At 36.8% G+C, this 21,734-nt stretch overlaps 2 protein-coding genes across 5 annotated transcripts in view; both read left to right on the plus strand.

Moving 5' to 3' along the window:
- The window catches only part of TP63 (tumor protein p63), a 265,391-nt gene that overhangs the window by 96,150 nt on the left and 147,507 nt on the right, over positions 1-21,734 (plus strand). For all 4 annotated transcript variants that reach the window (XM_017956052.3, XM_017956057.3, XM_017956050.3 and 1 more), the window contains exons 2-3: positions 8,866-8,994; positions 9,765-9,897. In XM_017956052.3, the coding sequence (XP_017811541.1) occupies positions 8,866-8,994; positions 9,765-9,897 (262 nt within the window). The remainder of the gene's footprint in view (positions 1-8,865; positions 8,995-9,764; positions 9,898-21,734) is intronic.
- Positions 18,823-19,366, plus strand: LOC101024168 (60S ribosomal protein L26). The gene has a single exon (XM_003895267.4). The coding sequence runs from the start codon at positions 18,871-18,873 to the stop codon at positions 19,306-19,308; it is 438 nt and encodes a 145-aa protein (XP_003895316.1). The 5' UTR covers positions 18,823-18,870; the 3' UTR covers positions 19,309-19,366.

A 21,734-nucleotide genomic window follows, 5' to 3' on the forward strand; every position in this document is an offset into this window, starting at 1 on the left:
AATCTTTAGAATAAAACACGTACAGATTAGGCAAATTTATATTTAAGAAAAATCCATAAACATGTATCTTTTTCCTCCATATAAACGTCACTCAGTCTTACTCTCTGGGTGGGCCGGTCATCTTATCACTGAGTAGCAGTAGTCCAAAGAATGAGGCTCAAGACCTTGGTCTGCCACCTATTGATGGAATATGTGATCTTGACAAGTATTTTAATGTTATTCAGCTGTAGCATGTTGACAGTAATATTCATTCTATGACTTCGAACCATATAAACTTGGTAGCATTCCACCATTAACCTACAAAACAGTAAGTTCCTAAGGTTCAGTGTAATACATAATTCATAATATGACTATCAAGTGGAGTATATGTGAAAGTGGTTTTGTACTGAAGTTTTACAGGTGTGAATCATTATGTAGCAACAGGCTATTGAATAATATCTGTGTGATATATCATGCTTTCTGAATTGGGTCACCATCCCATATTTAAAGTACTAAAATATTGATGAGGATGATAAGAAAAACACATGAACAGTTACAATAAAAAAAATCAGGTGTGAACCAAGGATCCTGCCTCACTGGTCCAGGGTCACTTCTTATTTCCAGGTCCATATCTGATTGCTCGTAATTCCCTGGGTTGACAAATATTAGCCCAATGATCTCCCACTTCTGTTTTGTACTCCACATATAATGGTCCAAGAGAAAGTTTCTACAACTTCACAAGTGTTAACTCAAACTGCAATTTATTTTAAAATCTTTAAAGGTCTTTTATATACATCAGGGGTTGGAAAACTTTTTCTACACAGGGCCAGAACATATTTTTGACTTTGTGGGTCACATTGTTGCTATTGCAACTCCTCAACTCTGCTGTTATAGTTCAAAAGCAGCCATATAGCAACACCTAAATAAATATGACAGTGTCCTTAAAAGACTTCACCTACAAAAACAGGTGGGATGTATTTTGCCTGTGAGGAGTAGTTTGCTAACACCTAATCCAGATGAAAGATTACAGTGCAGATTCTTAACTAAGCTTTCAGCGATGAGACTTGGATTAGGAATGTGGATTAAGGTCTATAAAATCTTTGAAAATCAAACCCAATCACTTATATGTATGTCAGTACGCATATTTCATTTTTACTTTTTTTGTTTATTGTATAAGATTGTTCAGAACTATCATCAGATTCCCATAATAGAGTCTATAATTGAGAAAATGTTGAAGGCAACTGCAATTGGATTATTTTCTGCATGCATCGGACTAGTGTCTGAAGGTTTTAGGGCAGTAAACCTTTCCTCAATTTTTAAATCTCTCACTCAGCATTCTGAGCTGTCTCACAAAGAGTGGGCAGCCTTATGTGGTACAGATATCTATCTTGGCTGAAGTTGCAAAGTCACTGTTAATAAGTTAAGAGTTTGGACTAGATGACTTCTAACCATTAGACCTTATAATTTTTTCCAAGAAGGTCTACTTTTTCTTTTTACATATTTTCTTTTCTTTTTTGTCTAAATTCAATTTGTCACATTGTTTAATCCTAAGAAACCTCCTCTACAGGTTTCAATTTCCCCATAGCCCTTCCTGAGCTCCATTTTCATATATTTCAGTCGTGGATGTTACATGCATTTTCCATCAAATTTTCACAGTTGTGTAAAACCCTAATGTATTCCAAACTTGATGTCATGGTGATTACACTTACTCAAATGTCTCCTAAGTTCTAATTTGGGGGCAGTTTGTCAATAAATACCCTGTTTGTAAGCATGCAGGTTACTATGTTTGCATGCTATAATGTTAAAATGGCATTTTAAACAAGATACTCAAGTATTCCTTATATTTGTCTTCTACCAAATGCCAGATTCTAGACTGAAATGGGTCAGAATATTAACTGAGGAATTTAGTACAGTGAAGTTTGATAACATGTTTTATGTTTGTGGAGTTAGACAGTACAGTTTGCAAAAGTGCTAACTGTACACTTTATATCTGAAGAGCTTTGCACAACGACCCAGGATGGCTAGGCTCCAGAACTAGATACTTGTGGACTTCCTGTGGGATATGAGTCAAATCCCTATGAGTTTCATTTATAAAAAGAAAGGAGTAGAGATTATGAGAAATAAAGCCCTTTCTAGTTTTTCCCTTCTACAGATCTGTCAAAAAAAAATAAGGAAAATAATATTTTTGAGTGCCAGTGTCTTATTAGTTGGGGCAACAGACCTACCTACACAAAATGGAAACGCCGTTTCAATGTGGGTAAATTTGTGGGTAAATTATGATAGAATGAACTAAGGACAAGAATACTTAAAGCATGCCAAATTGAGACTGTGAACCTAAACAAGATATACAAATATTGTATCCTTTCTAGGTGAACTCACTGTTGGCAAATGTAAAGAATATGACTCGGGGGAAGATGGTGGATTATGTAAAAGGTCAATTTGTAAGGGCTCAAGTATGAAAACAACCTGTAGGATACAGCTGGTGTATTAGTTTGCTTTCCTGCTGCTATGAAGAGATACCTGAGACTGGGTAATTTATAAAGAAAAGAGATTTAATGCACTCACAGTTACACATGGCTGGGGGAGGTCTCAGGAAACTTATAAAATGGCAGAAGGCACCTCTTTCACAGGGTGGCAGAAGAGAGATGAGTGGAAGCAGGGAAATGCCAGATACTTATAAAACCATCAGGTCTCATGAGACTCACACATTATCAGGAGAACAGCACAGAGTGGGTGGTGCGGAACCACCCCTATGATCCAATTACTTCCACCTGGTCCTGCCCTTGACACATGGGGATTATTACAATTCAAGGTGAGATTTGGGTGGGGACACAGAGCCAAACCTTATCAGCTGGCTAAACAATTTGTAAGGAGGGTTTGCTCCAAAGAATGGGCGACAAAGGTGATTAGATTTTGTCAAGGATGCAGGGTTAATGATTGTAAATTCTCTGTCACAAAAGGAGTAACCTAATGAAAATTCTGCTTGAAAAGGCTGATCATTACATAGTCCTTTAAGTTAGGAGAAAATGCTGACTAACGAAAAAGGCAAGAAAGTTTAGTGGGATGGAGAGCATGAGTGAAGGGGATTATATTCAGATAAATCATTACCTTTAAGAAAGAAATTGGTTAGGATATTCCAACTCCCCTCTCTTGTCTTTTATAATTCCAACTCCCCACTCCTGACTTTTGTAATAAAGCCCCTTGAAGCCCTGAGAGGGGTAAAGTTGCCTCATTTAATGTAGCCAGTCTAAGACAAAAGTGATCTAGAAGAAAATGAGTAGTGATGAGGGTATTTTTTTGACCCAAGGTCACAGATGGAAGGGAGGGATAAGTTTCATATAATTATTTTATTTTTATGTGACACTTTAAAAACTTGAACAGACCATTCAAACACACTATCTAATAAGTTTAATTCAGCAAGTATGTCCTGGATGCAAATGATGTAGCACTTTTTGTGATAGAACCAATGCATTGACTACCAGGCTCTGTATAAAAATTACGTAGCACATTTAAAGAAAACCTCTCAGCCACCCTCTGAGGGAAGCATAGTTGAAGAAACTAAGGTTCAAAGACACTGAGTAACTTGGCCATGGCCTCAAAGCATGTCATTAGTAGAACTGAGATTGAACCTAGGTCAGCCCCATTCCAAAACTTGTAATTCTTCCACTCGATCCTCAAGGAGCTATAAAACCACAAGAAATACAGAGTTGAGAGAGATATGTTTCACCCACAAATTACCTAAAATCCTCTGCAGTAGATTAATTGTTGAACAAGCAAAGTATGACAAAATAGCATTGATGAGATGAAATAAAAGAACAAAGTTCAAAGGAGAAAAACTATACTGAAACTCGGACCTAGGAAGTACTACGTAAGGAAGAGAACATTGAGGGTTGGGTACGCATGGGAAAGGCAGTGGAGTGGAGATCCTCGTCTCCATGCTGTCATGTGCAAGGAAGCTGAAGTTTGAGGAGTCTGGAGGCTTGTCCAGGTTTTCACAGCTGATTACGGTGACATTAGAAATACAGGGAAATGACTTTTAGGAGTCAGAACCTAGGAATAAAAGCGAAACAAAAAAAATAACAAAATAAGTAAAGACAGGAACCAGAACTTACTATGTGGAAATAAGGGAAATAATAGATGATGAGTATGGAACCAATGCTGTTTTTCTCTCTTCTGCTTTAGAGATAATGTCTTCCTTCTATATAACACTCTTTTTAGAATCTACCTTGGTCTTTATTATTGAAGATGTTGGTCACATTATCAGTCTCTTTAGAAACTAAATCTACACTTCTGCCAACTTAAAAACTCTTACTTTTTCAAATCTCACACACTAATATCATTATTGTTGAGAGCCTACTTTGTTTGGTAATGTTTACCTTCTAGAGCTCACCTGGCTTTCAAGCTATCAGGCATCCTGTTTCGATCTTTGGATGTTGGAGATGTCCTTATGGGTCCATGTATATGGCCACTCATACGGGAATTTATCTGCTTTTTGGTTTTTGAATAATTCATGCCTTTGTTCACTTCTATTTTTCACATTTGTTATGAATTGCATTTACTTTTATTTTTCCTATTTTCTTGTACTTCAGTTCTATCTGAAGACAAATTTTAATGTGAATCAAGCATATTCAAAAGTGTCATCATGAGAGTATTTATAAATTTCACTTCAGTGTTAAATCCATTAACTTTTACTTCTTCTCTACTAGCTATTTGGCAGTAAATAAACCAAGTAGGCCACAATCTCAAAAGAAAAGTGAAGAAAATTAATGTAACCTTTTAATTTAAAGATACTGGATTATCAGATGGTCTTCTAATTATAGGGACCTCATCAATTCTGATATCCCACTCTTCCATTTCTACCAATTTAACTTTGTTAATTCCTGCCCTATATAACTGTTTTGACCTCATAGAGACATAGTTTTCTTTCTTTCTTTCCTTTCTCTCTCTTTCTTTCTCTTTCTTTCTTTATTTTTCTCTCTTTCTCCCTCTGTCTCTCTCTCTTGTTCTCTCTCTTTCTCATTCTCTCTCTCTCTTTCTCTCTTCCTCTTTCCATCTCTTTCTCCTTCTCTTTCTCTTTCTCTCCTTCCTTCCTTTTTTTTTCGAGACAGAGTTTCACTCTTGTCGCCCAGGCTGGCATGCAGTGGCACGATCTCGGCTCACTGCAACCTCTGCCTCCTGGGTTCAGGTGATTCTCCTGCCTCAGCCTCCAGAGTAGCTGGGATTACAGGCACCTGCCACAATGCCCAGCTAAGTTTTGTATTTTTGGAATAGACAGGGTTTCCTTGCCCTAGACCCTCTTCCTGCCCTCTCCAATCTGAATCCAAAGCTAGTCTTCACAATTCCCTTAATTCTCTGATGTAACCTGTTCAGTGAAACAACAGCAGTATTGTTTTTATCTATTTTTTGTTCCTTTCCCCAGTGGTATAAGCTGAAGAGAATCACATAACTGTGTAGACTGGGATATGACAAATTCATATTTTCTAACCTGATTCACATTTCTAAGCCCTCACCTTTTTTCCCCAAATAGTCACTTAATGTCTGACCCCTTCAATATTCAGCAGATGGCCTTGTCTTCCTCCTGCTTCATCAAGAAAATTGAAGTCATCAACCTTGATTTCTATTTATCTTCTATGAAAATATTTATATCTGTGCTTAATTTTGCCATCTACTTCATCCTAGAATGAGGGGTTAAGGGGTTTTAGTTCAAGACTATCCTCTCTACCTATGCCTTGACCTTTTCCTACCTGCCTATTGCAGGGTTTCTTACCATGCCATTCCCTTTCTTTCCAGTATCTTGAAATTTTCTCTTTCCACACTAGGTCCTCCCTCTTTAGTCATAATTTAGGTTCTTCTAATCCAATTGTATCCAAAAAACATTTCTTTTTACACACACCTCCATTTATTCCTCAACACACTAAAATATTTTGAGCGTATCATTAATCTACAGAAGGTTGTAATGTCAAGGTTGGCAACGACCTCCTTATGTCAAATCTAGTAGGTATTTTTCAGGTCTTATCTTCCTAGATCCCATTGCCATTGAGTAATGTTGATTATTTTTAATTTTGTTTTTACTTTGGCTTCTAAAATACCATAAATTTCTCAGGGTCTGTTAGTTCTCAGGTTTTCTAAGTGGAGCCCCGCATACCTTTTCTCATTGCACCTGTTCTGCATAGGTCATTGTATCCACACTCAGATTCATTTTTACCCTATGAGGAAGATTTCTGTTTCTAAACTTGTGGTCTGTTTTTCTTCCTAGAGTGTAAGACTTATTTAAGTTGGTTTCACTTTTTACATTGAGGAAATTGTACATTTACATGCAGTTGTAATGAATAATACAGAGAGATCCCATGTACCCTTTACCCAGTTCCCTCAATAGCAACATCTTGTAAAACTACCATATAATATAAAAACTGCCATAGTGACATTGATAAAATCCAGTGATGTGACTCATAAATCCTCAGTTCTACTTGTACTTATTTGAATGTGAGTATATATATGTGTGTGTGTATTTCATTTAATACAATTTTATCACATGTGTGGATAAAACTAGGTTTGAGTTCTAGGTACTTAGAACTCAACATGCTAAAATGCAATTTACAATCTCCCTTTCTTTAAGCCAGATCTTTCAACTATACTTACCGATGTAGTTAGTAGAATCATCAACCACACGGTTCAATCAAGCTGGAAACGTAGAGTCATCTTTGACTCTTCATTCTCCTTCACTAGTGACACAACCAATACATGATTTAGCCTTTTTACTAATAACTGACTTTGTCCCTATCTTCTCCATTCCCATTGATTTTGCCCTTTCATTGTCTTACTTGAACTGATGCAGGAACATTCTAAATAGTCACTTTACCCATAAACTGGCATGCTGTAAATTCTTCCATCACACAACTTCCAGATTTACCAATACAAAACATAGTCTGACTGTGCCTGTCTCATGAATCAAATCCTTTAATACTGACTGTGGTGATAGATACTCTACTCCACACATGTGATAAAATTGTATTAAATGAAATACACGCACACACACACACATATATATACTCACATTCAAATAAGTACAAGTAGAGACTGGCGAGGGATTTATGAGTCAGATCACTGGATTTTATCAATGTCACTATCGCAGTTTTTATATTATATGGTAGTTTTACAAGATGTTGCTATTGAGGGAACTGAGTAAAGTGTACATGTGATCTCTCTGTATTATTCATTACAATTGCATGTAAATCTAATTTCCTCAATTTAAAATTTATTTAAAATATTTTGAGATATTTAAAATGTACATATCATTTATATATAAATATTTTTAATGATATATATGTCATTTAAATATATAAATATATATCATTTAATATATTTTGAAATATGTAAATACACACACACACTCACCACAAGTACTGACATAGCCTTTTTAAAAACATAGTATATAAGTTTCTTCTTATCTCTCTGGCTTAATCTCCCAGCATTCTCTGCCCAGAATTTTTCACCATATTAACAGAGTTGCTTGTGATTTTCTCACACATATCAAGCTATTTTCCATTATAGTATTTTGTTTATGCTGTTGTCACAGAGTGCCCACTCTGTACCATTAGCTCTTACCTGACCTGCCTAATTTTTATCAGTTAAGACTCTTTCCTTCACATTGTTCATCTTTATGTTTTTGTAGTGCTGTCTACACTGCTAACACATTAACTGTAGGTTTGTTTTCCTGTCTTTCCTTCTATACCATCAATTCCTAGAAGATGAGACACTATTATACACCTTTTATTTCCAGTTTCCATTATGCTTCCTGGCAAATAAATCCTCTATGCATGTTTAACTTGAGCAAATGAATGTGCTATCGCAGGTAGCTTAGAAATCAGCATTAATAAATCTAATACTATTAACTTCTACTGTATTACTAGACCAGAACACACATTTGAAATTTGAAGAAGGTGATTGACTATCCTAATACAGTATTTTTAAAAATTCTTTATAACAGGAACAGTAACAATTAAGAACTTAACCAATTTTATCCTGGGATAAAATTAGTCTACTGATTATCACAAATCACATATTAAGATGATCTGCCCACATGATATTTAGATTTGGAGAATGCATCATCTGAGAAAGCTGATGTTTTCCTCCAAATATATAGGAATAAATGTTTAAAAAAATAAGTACAGCAAACTTCAGGGCTCAGCAGCAAAATGAAGCAAACAGAAATAGGATTCATTTGCAAAGTGTTCAGATGTTTGCTTATTATTAAGTCTAACATACAATTCTACACTTTAATTAAGAACCACCCACACATCAAGGTAAGTAACTGGCGATAAAAAATTAAAAAATATTAGGTCCGCAGGTTTGAGTTTATTGTCCCTGAGTGTGATTCTAAGATTGTGGTTATGGGAGGGACGATTAAACTGAGGAAAAAATTTAAATTTTCTGAGCTCATTTCTGTTTCCGGGTTCTGTTTCTTACCTGCTGGTGGCAGGATGGGCAGATAATCATTTGAGACTCTTACAAAATGGGTTTAATGATAGGTCAGACTTGCTGTCAGATTTAATGAGGAAATGTTTATTCTCTTTTCAGAATCTACAGAACACAGATGCTGGATAGTGGAGGTATAGAGCATAATAATACTATTAGTTAGGAAAGGAGAGCTTTGATAGAAGATGAGATTGTCTAGCATTGGAGGTCTGCCTGATTTTCTGGCAAAATTGGATTCATTACACTGCCTGAAGAAATGCCAATTGTGTAACTTGTAACATGTGCTACATATATACCTGCATGATTTTATAGATTCACTTGATGTTTTCATGATAGAGTATGCTTTAATTTAAATATTCAGTGTCATAAATACAGAAAGTATAATACTAGTTTCATTTTTGTCCTTTTAAGTTTCGTAGAAACCCCAGCTCATTTCTCTTGGAAAGAAAGTTATTACCGATCCACCATGTCCCAGAGCACACAGACAAATGAATTCCTCAGTCCAGAGGTTTTCCAGCATATCTGGGATTTTCTAGAACAGTAAGTATAAAACAAGCAAGAAATGTTATGCTTGAACTAAATAGGTATGTGGGTGGTCAAAATATTGCTTAGTAGGGTATGTTTTTTCTAGAATCAGTAGAAGTTATTTAGGAAAAGTTAATGACTCCAATGCCATCGCTTTGTTCAAAATTCAGTGGTGATTTTTTTCCATTTCTAACTCCAAAAGATCCTTACTAATCCAAGGTGATGTAATTTTGGAGGGCCTAAGCCCTCCTGCACCAAATTCACTTCCCCAATGTTTCTCTGATACTCAGAATCCATTCCTTTGGCTTGAAGACTTATCTACTTTTATAATGCAGGTATTCACTGAGAAGATAAAATACTAAATTGTGTTGTTTATACCTTGCTGTGAAAAGTATTATTATTTCTTTATTCAAAGCAGGTTTGTATAAGTGAATAAATTAAGAAAAGGTAAAAAGAGAATTTCAGCACACTGGAGACCCTTAGGAATAGAGTATAAAATACTCTATCACAGATGCAGCCATTATTTCCTGCATCATACCCAGTAATTATCTGAGGAGGGCAGAGGTCATGATCCCCATTTAACAAATGAGGGTTGGATTTGAACTGCTTGAAATTACACATTTGATAAGTGATCGAGCCAGGACTCAAACCTAGGGCTTCTAACTTCAAGAAACCAATGAGCCTTGCTGACTTTGAATTAGAAATTACTTGTTGTTAACAACAGCATGAGTATGTTTTAGTCCCTTTCCATGCCTAACTCACTTTTTTTCTTTCCTATGTGTTAGGCCTATATGTTCAGTTCAGCCCATTGACTTGAACTTTGTGGATGAACCATCAGAAGATGGTGCGACAAATAAGATTGAGATTAGCATGGACTGTATCCGCATGCAGGACTCGGACCTCAGTGACCCCATGTGGGTGAGTGGCATGGGCTTTCTCTTCAGTCTTTGGGCCTATGCTATTTATAGCTCTGTTAAACCTGTCTTTTCAATAGTGTGTAAAAAGGCTAGTGGCTCTGAATGACCAAGGCCTTTGGGAAGAGAGTCAACATTGTTAGCTGAGAGAAGATTTGGTGTGGATTATGGATTCTGGGTCTGCCTCAAATATCTACAATATATGTGTTTCCATTCGTATGGGGAGGGAGATTATTTACATCTTTTATCTTGATCATTCCCCATGTCAACCCCAATTTAGAAAAGATGGTACCAGCTCAAGGCTTTCTAGCTGGTAGGGACAGCAAAATAATATATATATATAAAAATAAATTTCTGATTCATATATATATATATATATATATTTGACAGAGTCTCACTCTGTCACCCAGGCTGGAGTGCGGAGTGCAGTGGCATGATCTCGGCTCATTGGAACCTCTGCTTCCCTGATTCAAGTGATTTTCCTGCCTCAGTCTCCCAAGTAGCTGGGATTACAGACATGCAACACCACACCTGGCTAATTTTTGTATTTTTAGTAGAGACAGGGTTTTGCCTTATTGGTCAAGCTGTTCTTGAACTCCTGTCTTCCTGTGATCTGCCCACCTCAGCCTCCCAAAGTCCTGCGATTACAGGCATGAGCCACTGTGGCTGGCAAAGAATCAGATTTTAGATCTGAATCCTATCCAGAGCACTTCCTACCATAACAAACCGCTTGTCTATCCTTCTTTAATGCAGGAGGAATTTATGCACATGAATTCTATGTGCATATGCAGGTTTAAGTACCCGGTGATAGAATAAGAGGGAAGAAAAAACTAATACATGAAACAGGCTTTTCTTGGCTATACCACTGAGTCACTCATGATCTCAGGCCCCAGTTCCTCATTTATAAAGTGGTGAGATCATAGATGTTACATACTTCCCAGGTAAGCTAAGGAGTTTAATGGGTTAATCGTATTAATACACCTTTCTGTGATGTTTAGATTTCCTGTGTTTGTGCATTTTCATAATGTTGGTAGATTTTCTTTCTTTTTTTTTTTAATCACTTATTTACTGCACAAGTCCTGCTATCTTTTCTACCAAAAATTTCTAGAAAAATAGTGGGGGTAAGTTAGACAGTGGGATATCATAGAGTATCTGTTGACAAGATTAAGGGGAATGATTTTAAAATGGCTTACCTTGTTTGATATGTTTTCTTGGAATTTTTGCTGTGTACATTTGGATATAGAATATACTGCTTAATATTGGGAGGAAGTCAAGTGGAGAAAGGCAAGAGGAAACAAAAAATGAAAGTTATAACGCGGCAAATACATAGATGCTTTGTCACTAATTTGATTAGGGAAAAATAAATTTTTCATTGGCCCCTTTCATTCCAGTACAGATATAGTTCTCAATCCTTGAGCCAGTGAAATGAAACTATCAAATAATTCCAAGGGGCAGGTCATTCGAGGCCTTGGAATATGTCATAATTCAACATAAATATGTGTAAACTCTGATTTGACAGTTAAAAATTAGGACATTCCCAATTCTCATAAAATACCATCTCTTAAGTTGATGGATAGGATCCGCTTAGGAAAACCTGTTATTCTCTCCAGGGATTTTCCGTTCTGAGTCTTGGACTCATAAAAGTTGGCAAAAAGTTAAAGAAGTTAAAAAATGAAGAATTTTCTCTTACACACTGAGGCATGTAGTTTTTTGCTTGTTTTTTGAATTTTGTTTTTTTATGAGCAGAGTCTCCCTCTGTCTCCCAGGCTGGATTGCAGTGGTATAATCTAGGCTCACTGCAACCTCCGCCTCCTGGCTTCAAGCGATTCTCCCGCCTCAGCCTCCTGAGTAGCTGGGATTACAGGCATGCGCCACCACACCCAGCTAATTTTTGTATTTTTAGTAGAGACGGGGTTTCACCATGTTGGCCAGGCTGATCTCGAACTCCTGACCTCAGGTGATCCACCCGACTCGGCCTCCTAAAGTGCTGGGATTACAGGTGTGAGCCACCACACTCATTTCTAGCATGTAGTTTCTTAATGTGCCATATTGTTTCTTACTTCCTTACACATTTGATAAGTATTTGATTGTATTCTTGGAAATGTTCTCCTGGAGGATACCATTCACGTTTTTTCTCCTGTCTGGATAATGCTTCTTTGCCCCGTAATGCCTAATAATTACTTCTTACACAGTGTTGTAGTTGTTTATTTGTCCTAAAGGAGGACAGGGCTGTCCTTGTCACGCCCAGTGCTTGAAGGCACATAGTGGGTCCCCATAGGAGGAGATGCAGAAAGAGCTAAAAGACAAAATGAAAACAAACGAGGTTTTGCCAGTGAGGTAAACGAAATAGGGCACTTGGAGGCATCTGTATTGAAAGGAACGTAAAGGTAGAGTGAGAAAGAATTTAACTGAATAAACTTGCCTATCTGTGGCTGCTGTGTCAGTGCAAAAAAAAAAAAAAAAACCCTATGACTATTCCAACATTTTTATATCCTCATATATGTCCATGTGTCAAGGCCACAAAAATGGAGTTGGATAACAAGAATGGAAAAATGGGCCTGTAGTCCCAGCTACTCGGGAGGCTGAGGCAGGAGAATGGCGTGAACCCGGGAGGCGGAGCTTGCAGTGAGCTGAGATCCGGCCACTGCACTCCAGCCTGGGCGGCAGAGCGAGACTCCGTCTCAAAAAAAAAAAAAAGAATGGAAAAATGGTAAACTTACCCAGGATGTTAATGGCTAGTGTTCTGGTTTAGAAAGTAGGGAGTGGGATCCTTTTAGATTTTTAGTCTTTCTGAACTGCTACAACAACTGGTGTGAGGCTCTTTTTTTCCCATTACTTGGTAGCATATTTTCTTTACTCTTTTCCATGTATAGGTTAATAGCTAAATAATTCCTAAAGTCTGCAAATAAACTACTTTCCTCTTAAATACAATATTCATTAAGTGAGGATCTTAGCCAAGCATTCTCTCACTATACAAGAAATAGGAACTTATGGACATGAACAAATATGTCAGATTCTTAGAGATAGAAATCTTGAAATTTAGAAATTTAACCCACTTTTACTGATTTTTTGATACAACCTAAACATTGATAACTAGTCATGAAATGGAATCACCATGTTTTGTTCTGATTGTTAGCAAAGGATATCTGAATGGCAGAGAATGTGCCTTTTTAATTTGAATTATTTTAATATCACTGAAAAATGAACTCCATTGGATTAGTAAATAAAGGTGAGTGGAGTCTCTCCAAACAATTTGACATTTCAGTCTGTTGTCAAGGAACTTCCAGGTTCTTGATTCTGTTGTCCAGTATGTTAGTTTACGCCAGGTGCATAGGCTCAAGCCTGTAATCTCAGCACTTTGGGAGGCCAAGGCAGGTGGATCACCTGAGGTCAGGAGGTCGAGATCAGCCTGGCCAACATGGTGAAACCCTATCTCTACTAAAAATACAAAAATTAGCCGAATGTGTTGGTGGGTGCCTGTAGTCCCAGATACCCAGGAGGCTGAGGCAGGAGAATCACTTGAGCCTGGGAGGTAGAGTTTGCAGTGAGCCAAAATTGTGCCATTGTACTCCAGACTGGGCAACAAGAGCAAAATTCCATCTCAAAAAAAAAAAAAAAAAGAAAAGAAAAGAAAAAAAGAATATGTTACTTTATATCCCATGTTTGTATTATTCATAGACTGTGTAAGCATGCCTGTCATGTCTTCACGAGGTAGATAATAATATTAACACTTAAAAGTTCTCCCAGAATGATTGATGCTAACTACATAACTCTTACTTTTGCAATTTTTTTTTTAATTCTTTGTAAACTTTGAAGGAAACCCTTTTAACCTGTATCAGATTTTTCCCTAGGGAGTTGGTGGTAATTATTTAAAACTATTCCTTTTCATAAATACTTGTTGAATCATCCCAGATATATGTGAGGAGGTTTCAGCTCTAAGTATCAAAAGACCAATATCTATGTAGCCTATTTGTGTCTGGAAAGGCTTAGGCAACAGCTCTTAGCATAATGCCCTACATCTGATATAATCCAAGATTCATAGATATATCAAGCACATACAGTAGGTCTAGTCATAATAATTTTACACCTATGATCTTTGTGACACAGATCATGATCTCTATCCTTGAGAAGACGATAACACAGCAGAAAAGGCAAATGTGTATAAAATTATCTATGAAAAGTAGTTAGATATATGTGTTTATGTGTTTTTATAAGGCATAGAAAAAGGAATGATTTAGTGTGCCTGAAATTGGCAACACATTGCAGAGAAAGCAATTTTCTATTTAGGCCTGAAAATATGAATCAAATTGATCAAAACAGGGAAAGGAAAAATAATCAGGTTAGGGTATAAAAATAATTGACTATAAAAACATAATGTGAAGCTCATAAGTATTAAAAGATAAGACTAAAAACTTGGCTAAAGTTCATATTAAAAAGACATAAACTTTAAAAATTGTAATTCATGACAAAAGCTTAATAAACCCAATAAACTAAGTATTCAAAATTTAATAAGAGAGATAAATTTCCCCAATTGGAAAAAGATATAGGCAATTCACAAATGATTAATGTACAAATGTTTAACAGATTCGAAGTGTTCAAACTCTCCACTAATAAAAAATTGGGGAATTGAAATAATGAGGTTAATTATTATATCTTTCTGATCAGCAAAAATTTTAATGATAATAACCAATGCTGGTGAGATTGTTGAGAAACAGGCAACCTTTTCATTTCTTATGAGAGTATAAATTGAAATCATATATTGGAAGGCAATTTGTCCATTCTAATTTATTTAATTTTAAAGACACTTTCCCTTTGACCTATAAGTTCCAGTTTTAGATATTTATTCCACAAAACTATTCAAATGTAAATAAGGACCTACACACACACACACACACACACAGAGAGAGAGAGAGAGAGAGAGAGAGCGCGAGAGAAACGAAGGCTTCATTGCAGCATTGTTTAAAATAACTAAAATGGGAAGTCCAGGTAAAATTGTATAGCCTTTAAAGTTTTAGAAAGGAATCTTCAAAGTGGTTGACTGGATTCATCATATGCACCTGCTCCATGGAGAGGAGCTAAAATGGCAAGTAGATGGTCACATTTTGAATAGATCATCTAAGGGAGAAAACTGGAATTCAACAGAAAAGTCACAGGAAGCACCAAAAAAAGAAAGGAAAGGCAAGTGAGGGCTCGCTGGGAGCCTGGAGAGGCTCCCTAATGTTGGGCAAGGGTAAGTGGGAGACCCCTCACAGTCCACATTCCCACCACAGTCTCCTATAGTGCTAGCCAAAGAAGAACCCTTTGACCATCATGGACCCTGAGACTAATATAAGGAGCTGAAGACCACTCAACAGTATTGCTTGTGAGAGAGAGAGAGCTCATGCTGAATCCCACAAACCTCTGAGTCCTCAGCAGCTGCAGCATGACACCATTTCAAAGACCCAGCCCCCACAAGACTGCATCCTACCCTGATGCCCAACAGCCCATGCATCTCCACATCCTTGAAGCACCATTGACATTCCCTGGCTGGATTGGCTGCCACCAAGACTGAGGCAAGAGCCACAGGCAGTAACCCTTTTATCCCACAACAGAGTAGCAGCCACACATTTTCATGTACCTCAGGATAAATTTCACTGCCCACAGCTGCTGCCACTGTGGTGGGGCTGAGATGCAAGCAAAGTACACACTCTCAAAGCAGCTCTTTCCTTCCCAGTAGGAGGGCCATGGTGTAGCTGCTGTGGCCCTTACCTTAACATTGTACTGGCCTCCCAGGGGATCACCCTGCTTCTGCTTACCACAACCAGTGCCCGCACACACCACCAGGGGGCCTAAGGACAGGTTCGCCCAGCTCGGCCCTACCCCTCAGTCCCCAGGAACACCATCCAGGGGCCTGAAGATTGCTCACTTCAGTATACCACCATTGGCACCTGAGCATTCCTTCTGGTCATGCCCACCCAAACACTGCTGCTACCACCATAACTGCCACCAACTTACACACATCACCTGCAGGCCTGGGGGCTGGCCCACTCAGGCTGGCACAGCCACTGTCAATACCAGTGTGGAAGATTTGGGTCCCAGAGGGTTGCCTCACCACTGCAAATGCGATTACCCATGACATGCCAGCCCCCCAGGGGCTCAAGAACCTGCCTACCCATCTACTTACCACTGCCGTTTGAACCGCCTGAGCAAGCCACCTGGGGGCCCCAAAATTGGCTTGCCTGGATTCACTAGCAATGGTACCAGTGTACACTGCCCTAGGGTCCAAGGACAGGCACACTCAGCCTGCTACTGCTACTGCAGGTGTCCAAAGGCTGGCCTACCTGGTGTCCAAACCCCAGCAAAAGTTTACTACAGCCTCCACTAACAACCACACCCTAAGCCATGAAGGAAATAATAGACACTGTTGATGCTGTTTACAACTGAAGATATTATACAGAGGCTACAGGACAGTACATACTGAGAATAGAAGCCAAAATTTCCTACTCATCTAATTTCATAGATAACATTTTTAGGAAAATGTCCTCCTCTATGAAAGCAAATTCAAAAAACTTATAAGAAATGATTATTCTACCAGATGTGCATATACCAATATAAAGACACAGGAAGCATGAAAAAGCAGGAAAATATGACACCATCAAAGGAACACAATAATTCTCCAGCAATAAATCCCAGTAAAAATTATTAAAGTCATAAAATAAATTCAAAATATTGATACTAAGAAATACAGTAAGACGTAGGAGAATACCAAAAAGCAATAGAAGTGAGAAAGATAATTCAGGATATAAATGAGACATTTACCAAAGAGATAGATATCATTAATAGAACCAAACAGGCTGAGCGCGGTGGCTCATGCCTATAATCCCAGCACCTCAGGAGGCCAAGGCGGACAGATCACGAGGTCAAGAGATTGAGACCATCCTGGTCAACATGGTGAAACCCTGTCTCTCCTGAAAACACAAAAATTAGCTGCGTGTGGTGGCATATGCCTGTAATCCCAACTACTCAGGAGGCTGAGATAGGAGAATTACTTCAACCTGGGAGGCAGAGGTTGCAGTGAGCCAGGATCGCACCATTGCACTCCAGCCTGGGTGACAAAAGCGAAACTCTGTCTCAAAAAAAAAAAAAAGAGAAATTCAGAAACTGAAGAATTTACTAAGTGAAACACAAAATACATTTGAAAACTTCAGCAATAGACTAGATCAACCAGAAGAAAGGATCTCAGAAATTGAATACAGGTTTTTAAAAAATAACCCAGTTAGATAAAAATGAAAACAGAAGAATGAAAGAAAATAAAGATCAAAGCAAACATAACATATAAGATACCACAAAGGGATAAAACATTAGAATTTTTGGTGTTTCTGAATCAAATGAAAGGATTAGAAAACCTATTTAACAAAATAATTCATAAAAACTTCCCAAGTCTAGCAAGATATTAATATATCCACATATAAGGTTCAGAGCTCTCTAAATAGACACAGTTCAGAAAGGTTTTCTCTACAGCACATTATAGTCAAACTTTCAAAAGGCAAAGAGAGAATTCTAAAAGCAGCAAAAAAAAAAAAAAGAGTAAATAAAAGTTTAGTCACTTATAAAGAGACCCCTATCAGACAAAGGGTGGGTTGCTCAGCAGAAACCCACAGGCCAGGAGCAAAGAGAATGATATATTCTAAGTGCTGAAAGAAAAAAAATGTTTGCCAAGGATATTATACTCAACAAAGTTATCCTTCATTAATAAAGAAGATATACTCTTTCCCTATAAGCTAAAGATGAGAGAATTTATTGCTACTAGACTGGCCTACAAGAAATGCTTAAGAGAATTCTATTCCCTGGAAGCAAGGGAAGGATATTTACCATCAAGAAAACACATAAAAATATAAATAACACTGATACAACAAACACAAAAACAAGGAAAAGTCTCAAATGTTAACACTACAGAAAACAACCAAATCACAATTATGAAAAAAATAAAAAAGAATAATCAAAGCATATGTAACATATAACATAAAGTGACCAACTGTTAGAGAAAGAAGGGAACAAAGACTACACAAAAGCAGTAATTAATGGCAGGTATAAGTCCTCATATATTAATAACAACCTTCAATCTAAATGGAATATACTTTCCACTCAAAAGATACAGACTGAATAGATTTTTTTTAAAGACCCAAATATAATATGTATTATATATTATATAAATATATATGATATATTAATATAATATATATACACACATACACACACAAAACAAACTCATCTCACCTGGAAAGACATACATAGATTGAAAGATGGAAGAATAAATGGAAGAAAAGGAATGAAAAAAGGCATTTCATGCATATAGAAACCAAACACTAGGAGGACTGGCTACACTTCTGTCAGATAAAACAGATTGTAAGGAAAAAAAAAGAAACAAAGGTCATTATGTAATAATAAAGTAATCAATTTAGCAAGGGGATGTAACAATTCTAAATATTTATGTACTCAACACCGGAGCACCCATATATATAAAGCATATATTATTAGATCTAAAGGCAGAGAAAGACTTCAGTACAATAATAGTTGGAAACTTCAACACTACACTCGCAGCTTTAGACAAATCATCTAGAAAGTTAACAAAGAAATATGGGATTTAAACCGCACAGTGGACCAAATTGCCCTAATGGACATTTACAGAACATGTTTTCCAACAGCTATGGAGTTCACATTCTTCTTATTAGCACAAGGAACATTCTCAAAGATAGATCATATATTAGGACACAAAATAGGTCTCAAAAATTTTTTAAAAATTGAAATTACATCAAGTTTCTTCATAGGCAACAATGGAATAAAGCTAGAAAAACAATAGCAAGAGGAACTTTGTAAATTGTACAGATACAGGCAAATTAAATAACATGTTTCTAATCATTGGGTCAAGAAAGAGGAAATTAAAAAATTTCCTGAAACAAATGAAAATTGAAACACGACCGAAGCGGGAGCGGCCAAAATGAAGTTTAATCCCTTTGTGACTTCCGACCGAAGCAAGAATCGCAAAAGGCATTTCAATGCACCTTCCCACATTCGCAGGAAGATTATGTCTTCCCCTCTTTCCAAAGAGCTGAGACAGAAGTACAACGTGCGATCCATGCCCATCCGAAAGGATGATGAAGTTCAGGTTGTACGAGGACACTATAAAGGTCAGCAAATTGGCAAAGTAGTCCAGGTTTACAGGAAGAAATATGTTATCTACATTGAACGGGTGCAGCGGGAAAAGGCTAATGGCACAACGGTCCACGTAGGCATTCACCCCAGCAAGGTGGTTATCACTAGGCTAAAACTGGACAAAGACCGCAAAAAGATCCTTGAACGGAAAGCCAAATCTCGCCAAGTAGGAAAGGAAAAGGGCAAATACAAGGAAGAAACAATTGAGAAGATGCAGGAATAAAGTAATCTTATATAAAAGCTTTGATTAAAACTTGAAGCAAAGAAAAAAAAAAAAAAAAGAAAATTGAAACACAACGTATAAAAAACCTATGAGATACAACCAAAGCAGTGCTAACAGGGAAGTTTATAGTAATAAATGCCTGTATCAATAAGGTAAAAAGATTTCACATAAGTAATCCAACAAAGTACCTTAAGGAAATGGAAAAGCAAGTACAAACCAGATAGAAGATTAGTAGAAAGAAAGAAATAGTAAAGATCAGAGCAAAACTAAACAAAATACAGACTAAAAAAAATTGCAAAGGACAAATAAAACCAAAAGTTGGCTTTTTGAAAAGATAAACAAAATTGATAAACCACTTGCTAGACTAACCCAGATAAAAATAGAGAAGACTTAAGCAAAATCAGAAATGAAAAATATATCACAGACAGGCAAAAGATCATCAGAGATTATAATGAACAACTATATACTAAGAAACTGGAAAACCAACGAGAAATTGACAAGTTCCTGGACACATTGCAACCTACTAAGGTTGAATAAGGAATAAATAGAAGACCTGAACAGACCAATAACAAGTCATGAGATTGAATCAGTAACCCACATGTAAAAAGTCCAGTACGAGATGGCTTCACTACCAAATTCTACCAAACTTTCAAAGAACTAGCACCAATTATTCTCGAACTATTTCAAAGAATTGAAGAGGTGGGCATTGTCTTTAACACATTCTATGAGGCTAGCATTAACCTGATACTAAGACCAGACAAGGACATAAAAAGAAGAAAAAAAAAAACTATAAACCATATTCCTGATGAACATAGATGCAAAAATGTTCAGCAAAATACTAGCAAACTGAACCAATAGCACATTGAAAAAGTGATACATCAGGATCAAGTAGGATGTATCCCAGAAATGTAAGGATGATTCAACATATGCAAATCTATAAATGTAATACACCAATAGGATGAAAGATGAAAACCATATGATGATCCCTATAGATAAAAAAAAAGCATTTGATAAAATTTAACATCTCTTCATGGTAAAGAAAACTCTCAATAAACTAGGCATAGGCGAAACATGCCTCTACATAATGATGGCTATATTTAATCCACAGCTAACATCACACTGAATGGGGAGATGCTAAAAGCCTTTCCTCTAAGAACTGGAACAAGAAAAGGCCACTTCTAGCACTCCTATTTAACATCGCACTGAAAGTCCTAGTCAGAGAAGTAAAGCAAGAGAAGGAAATAAAAGGCATGCAGACTGGAAAAGAGGAAGTCAAATTGTTTGTCTTTGCTGATGATATATCTGAGAAAACCTACACTCATCCTAAAACCTCTTAGATTTGATAAATGAATTCAATATAGTTGCAGGATACAAAATCAAAATACAAAAATTGGTAGCATTTCTATACATCAATAACAAACTAGCTGAGAAAGCAATAAAGAAGGCAATTTCATTTACAATAACAACAAAAGTAAAATACCTAGGAGTAAATTTAACCAAGAAGGCAAAATATCTCTACAAAGAAAACTACAAAAGAAGAAGAAGAGGAAGAGGAAGAGGAGGAGGAGAAGGAAGAGGAGGAACAAGAAGAGGGAGGAGGAGGAGGAAGAAATGCAACAACATTCCATGCTCATGGATGGGAAGAATGAAAATGGTTAAAATGACCATGCTGCCCAAAGCTATCTATAGATTCAAGGCAGTTCCTATCAAACTGCCAATATTATTTTTCACAGAAAAGAAAAATCCTAGAAATCATACGGAACAAAAAAGAGCTCAAATATCCAAAGCATTCTAGAGCAAAAAGAACAAAACTGGAGGCATCACATTAACTGGCTTTAAAATATATTACAAGCCTAAAGTAACCAACAGAGCATGACACTGATATAAAAACAGATACATAGACCAATGGGACATAATAGGAAATCCAAAAATAAATTCAATATTTCCGGCTAACTGATTTTCAACAAGCGCACAAATAACATACATTGGGGAAAGGACACACTCTTCAATAAGTGGTACTGGGAAAACTGGATATTCATATGCAGAAGAATGAAACTGGATCCCAACTCTCATCACATACAAAAATCAGCACAGATAAGACTTACATGTAAGATCTAAAACTATAAACCACTAGAAGAAAACACAGAACACTTCAGAATGTTGGTCTAGGTGGAGATTTTTATGGATAAGCCCTCAAAAGAAAAGACAAAAAAAAAAATAGACAAATGGGACTATTTAAACTAAAAATGAGGCTATTAAACTAAAAAGCTTCTGCACAGCAAAGAAAGCAATTAACAGAATGAAGAAACACCTGCTGAATGGAAGAAAATATTTGAAATTATCCATCCGCCTTGGGACTAATATCCAGAATATATGAGGAACTCAAGTCAACAGTAAAAATAATCCTGTAAAAATGAGATTACTGA

This window comes from Papio anubis, chromosome 2, assembly GCF_008728515.1.
Source record: "Papio anubis isolate 15944 chromosome 2, Panubis1.0, whole genome shotgun sequence".
In the NCBI taxonomy this organism is placed as follows: Eukaryota; Metazoa; Chordata; class Mammalia; order Primates; family Cercopithecidae; genus Papio; species Papio anubis.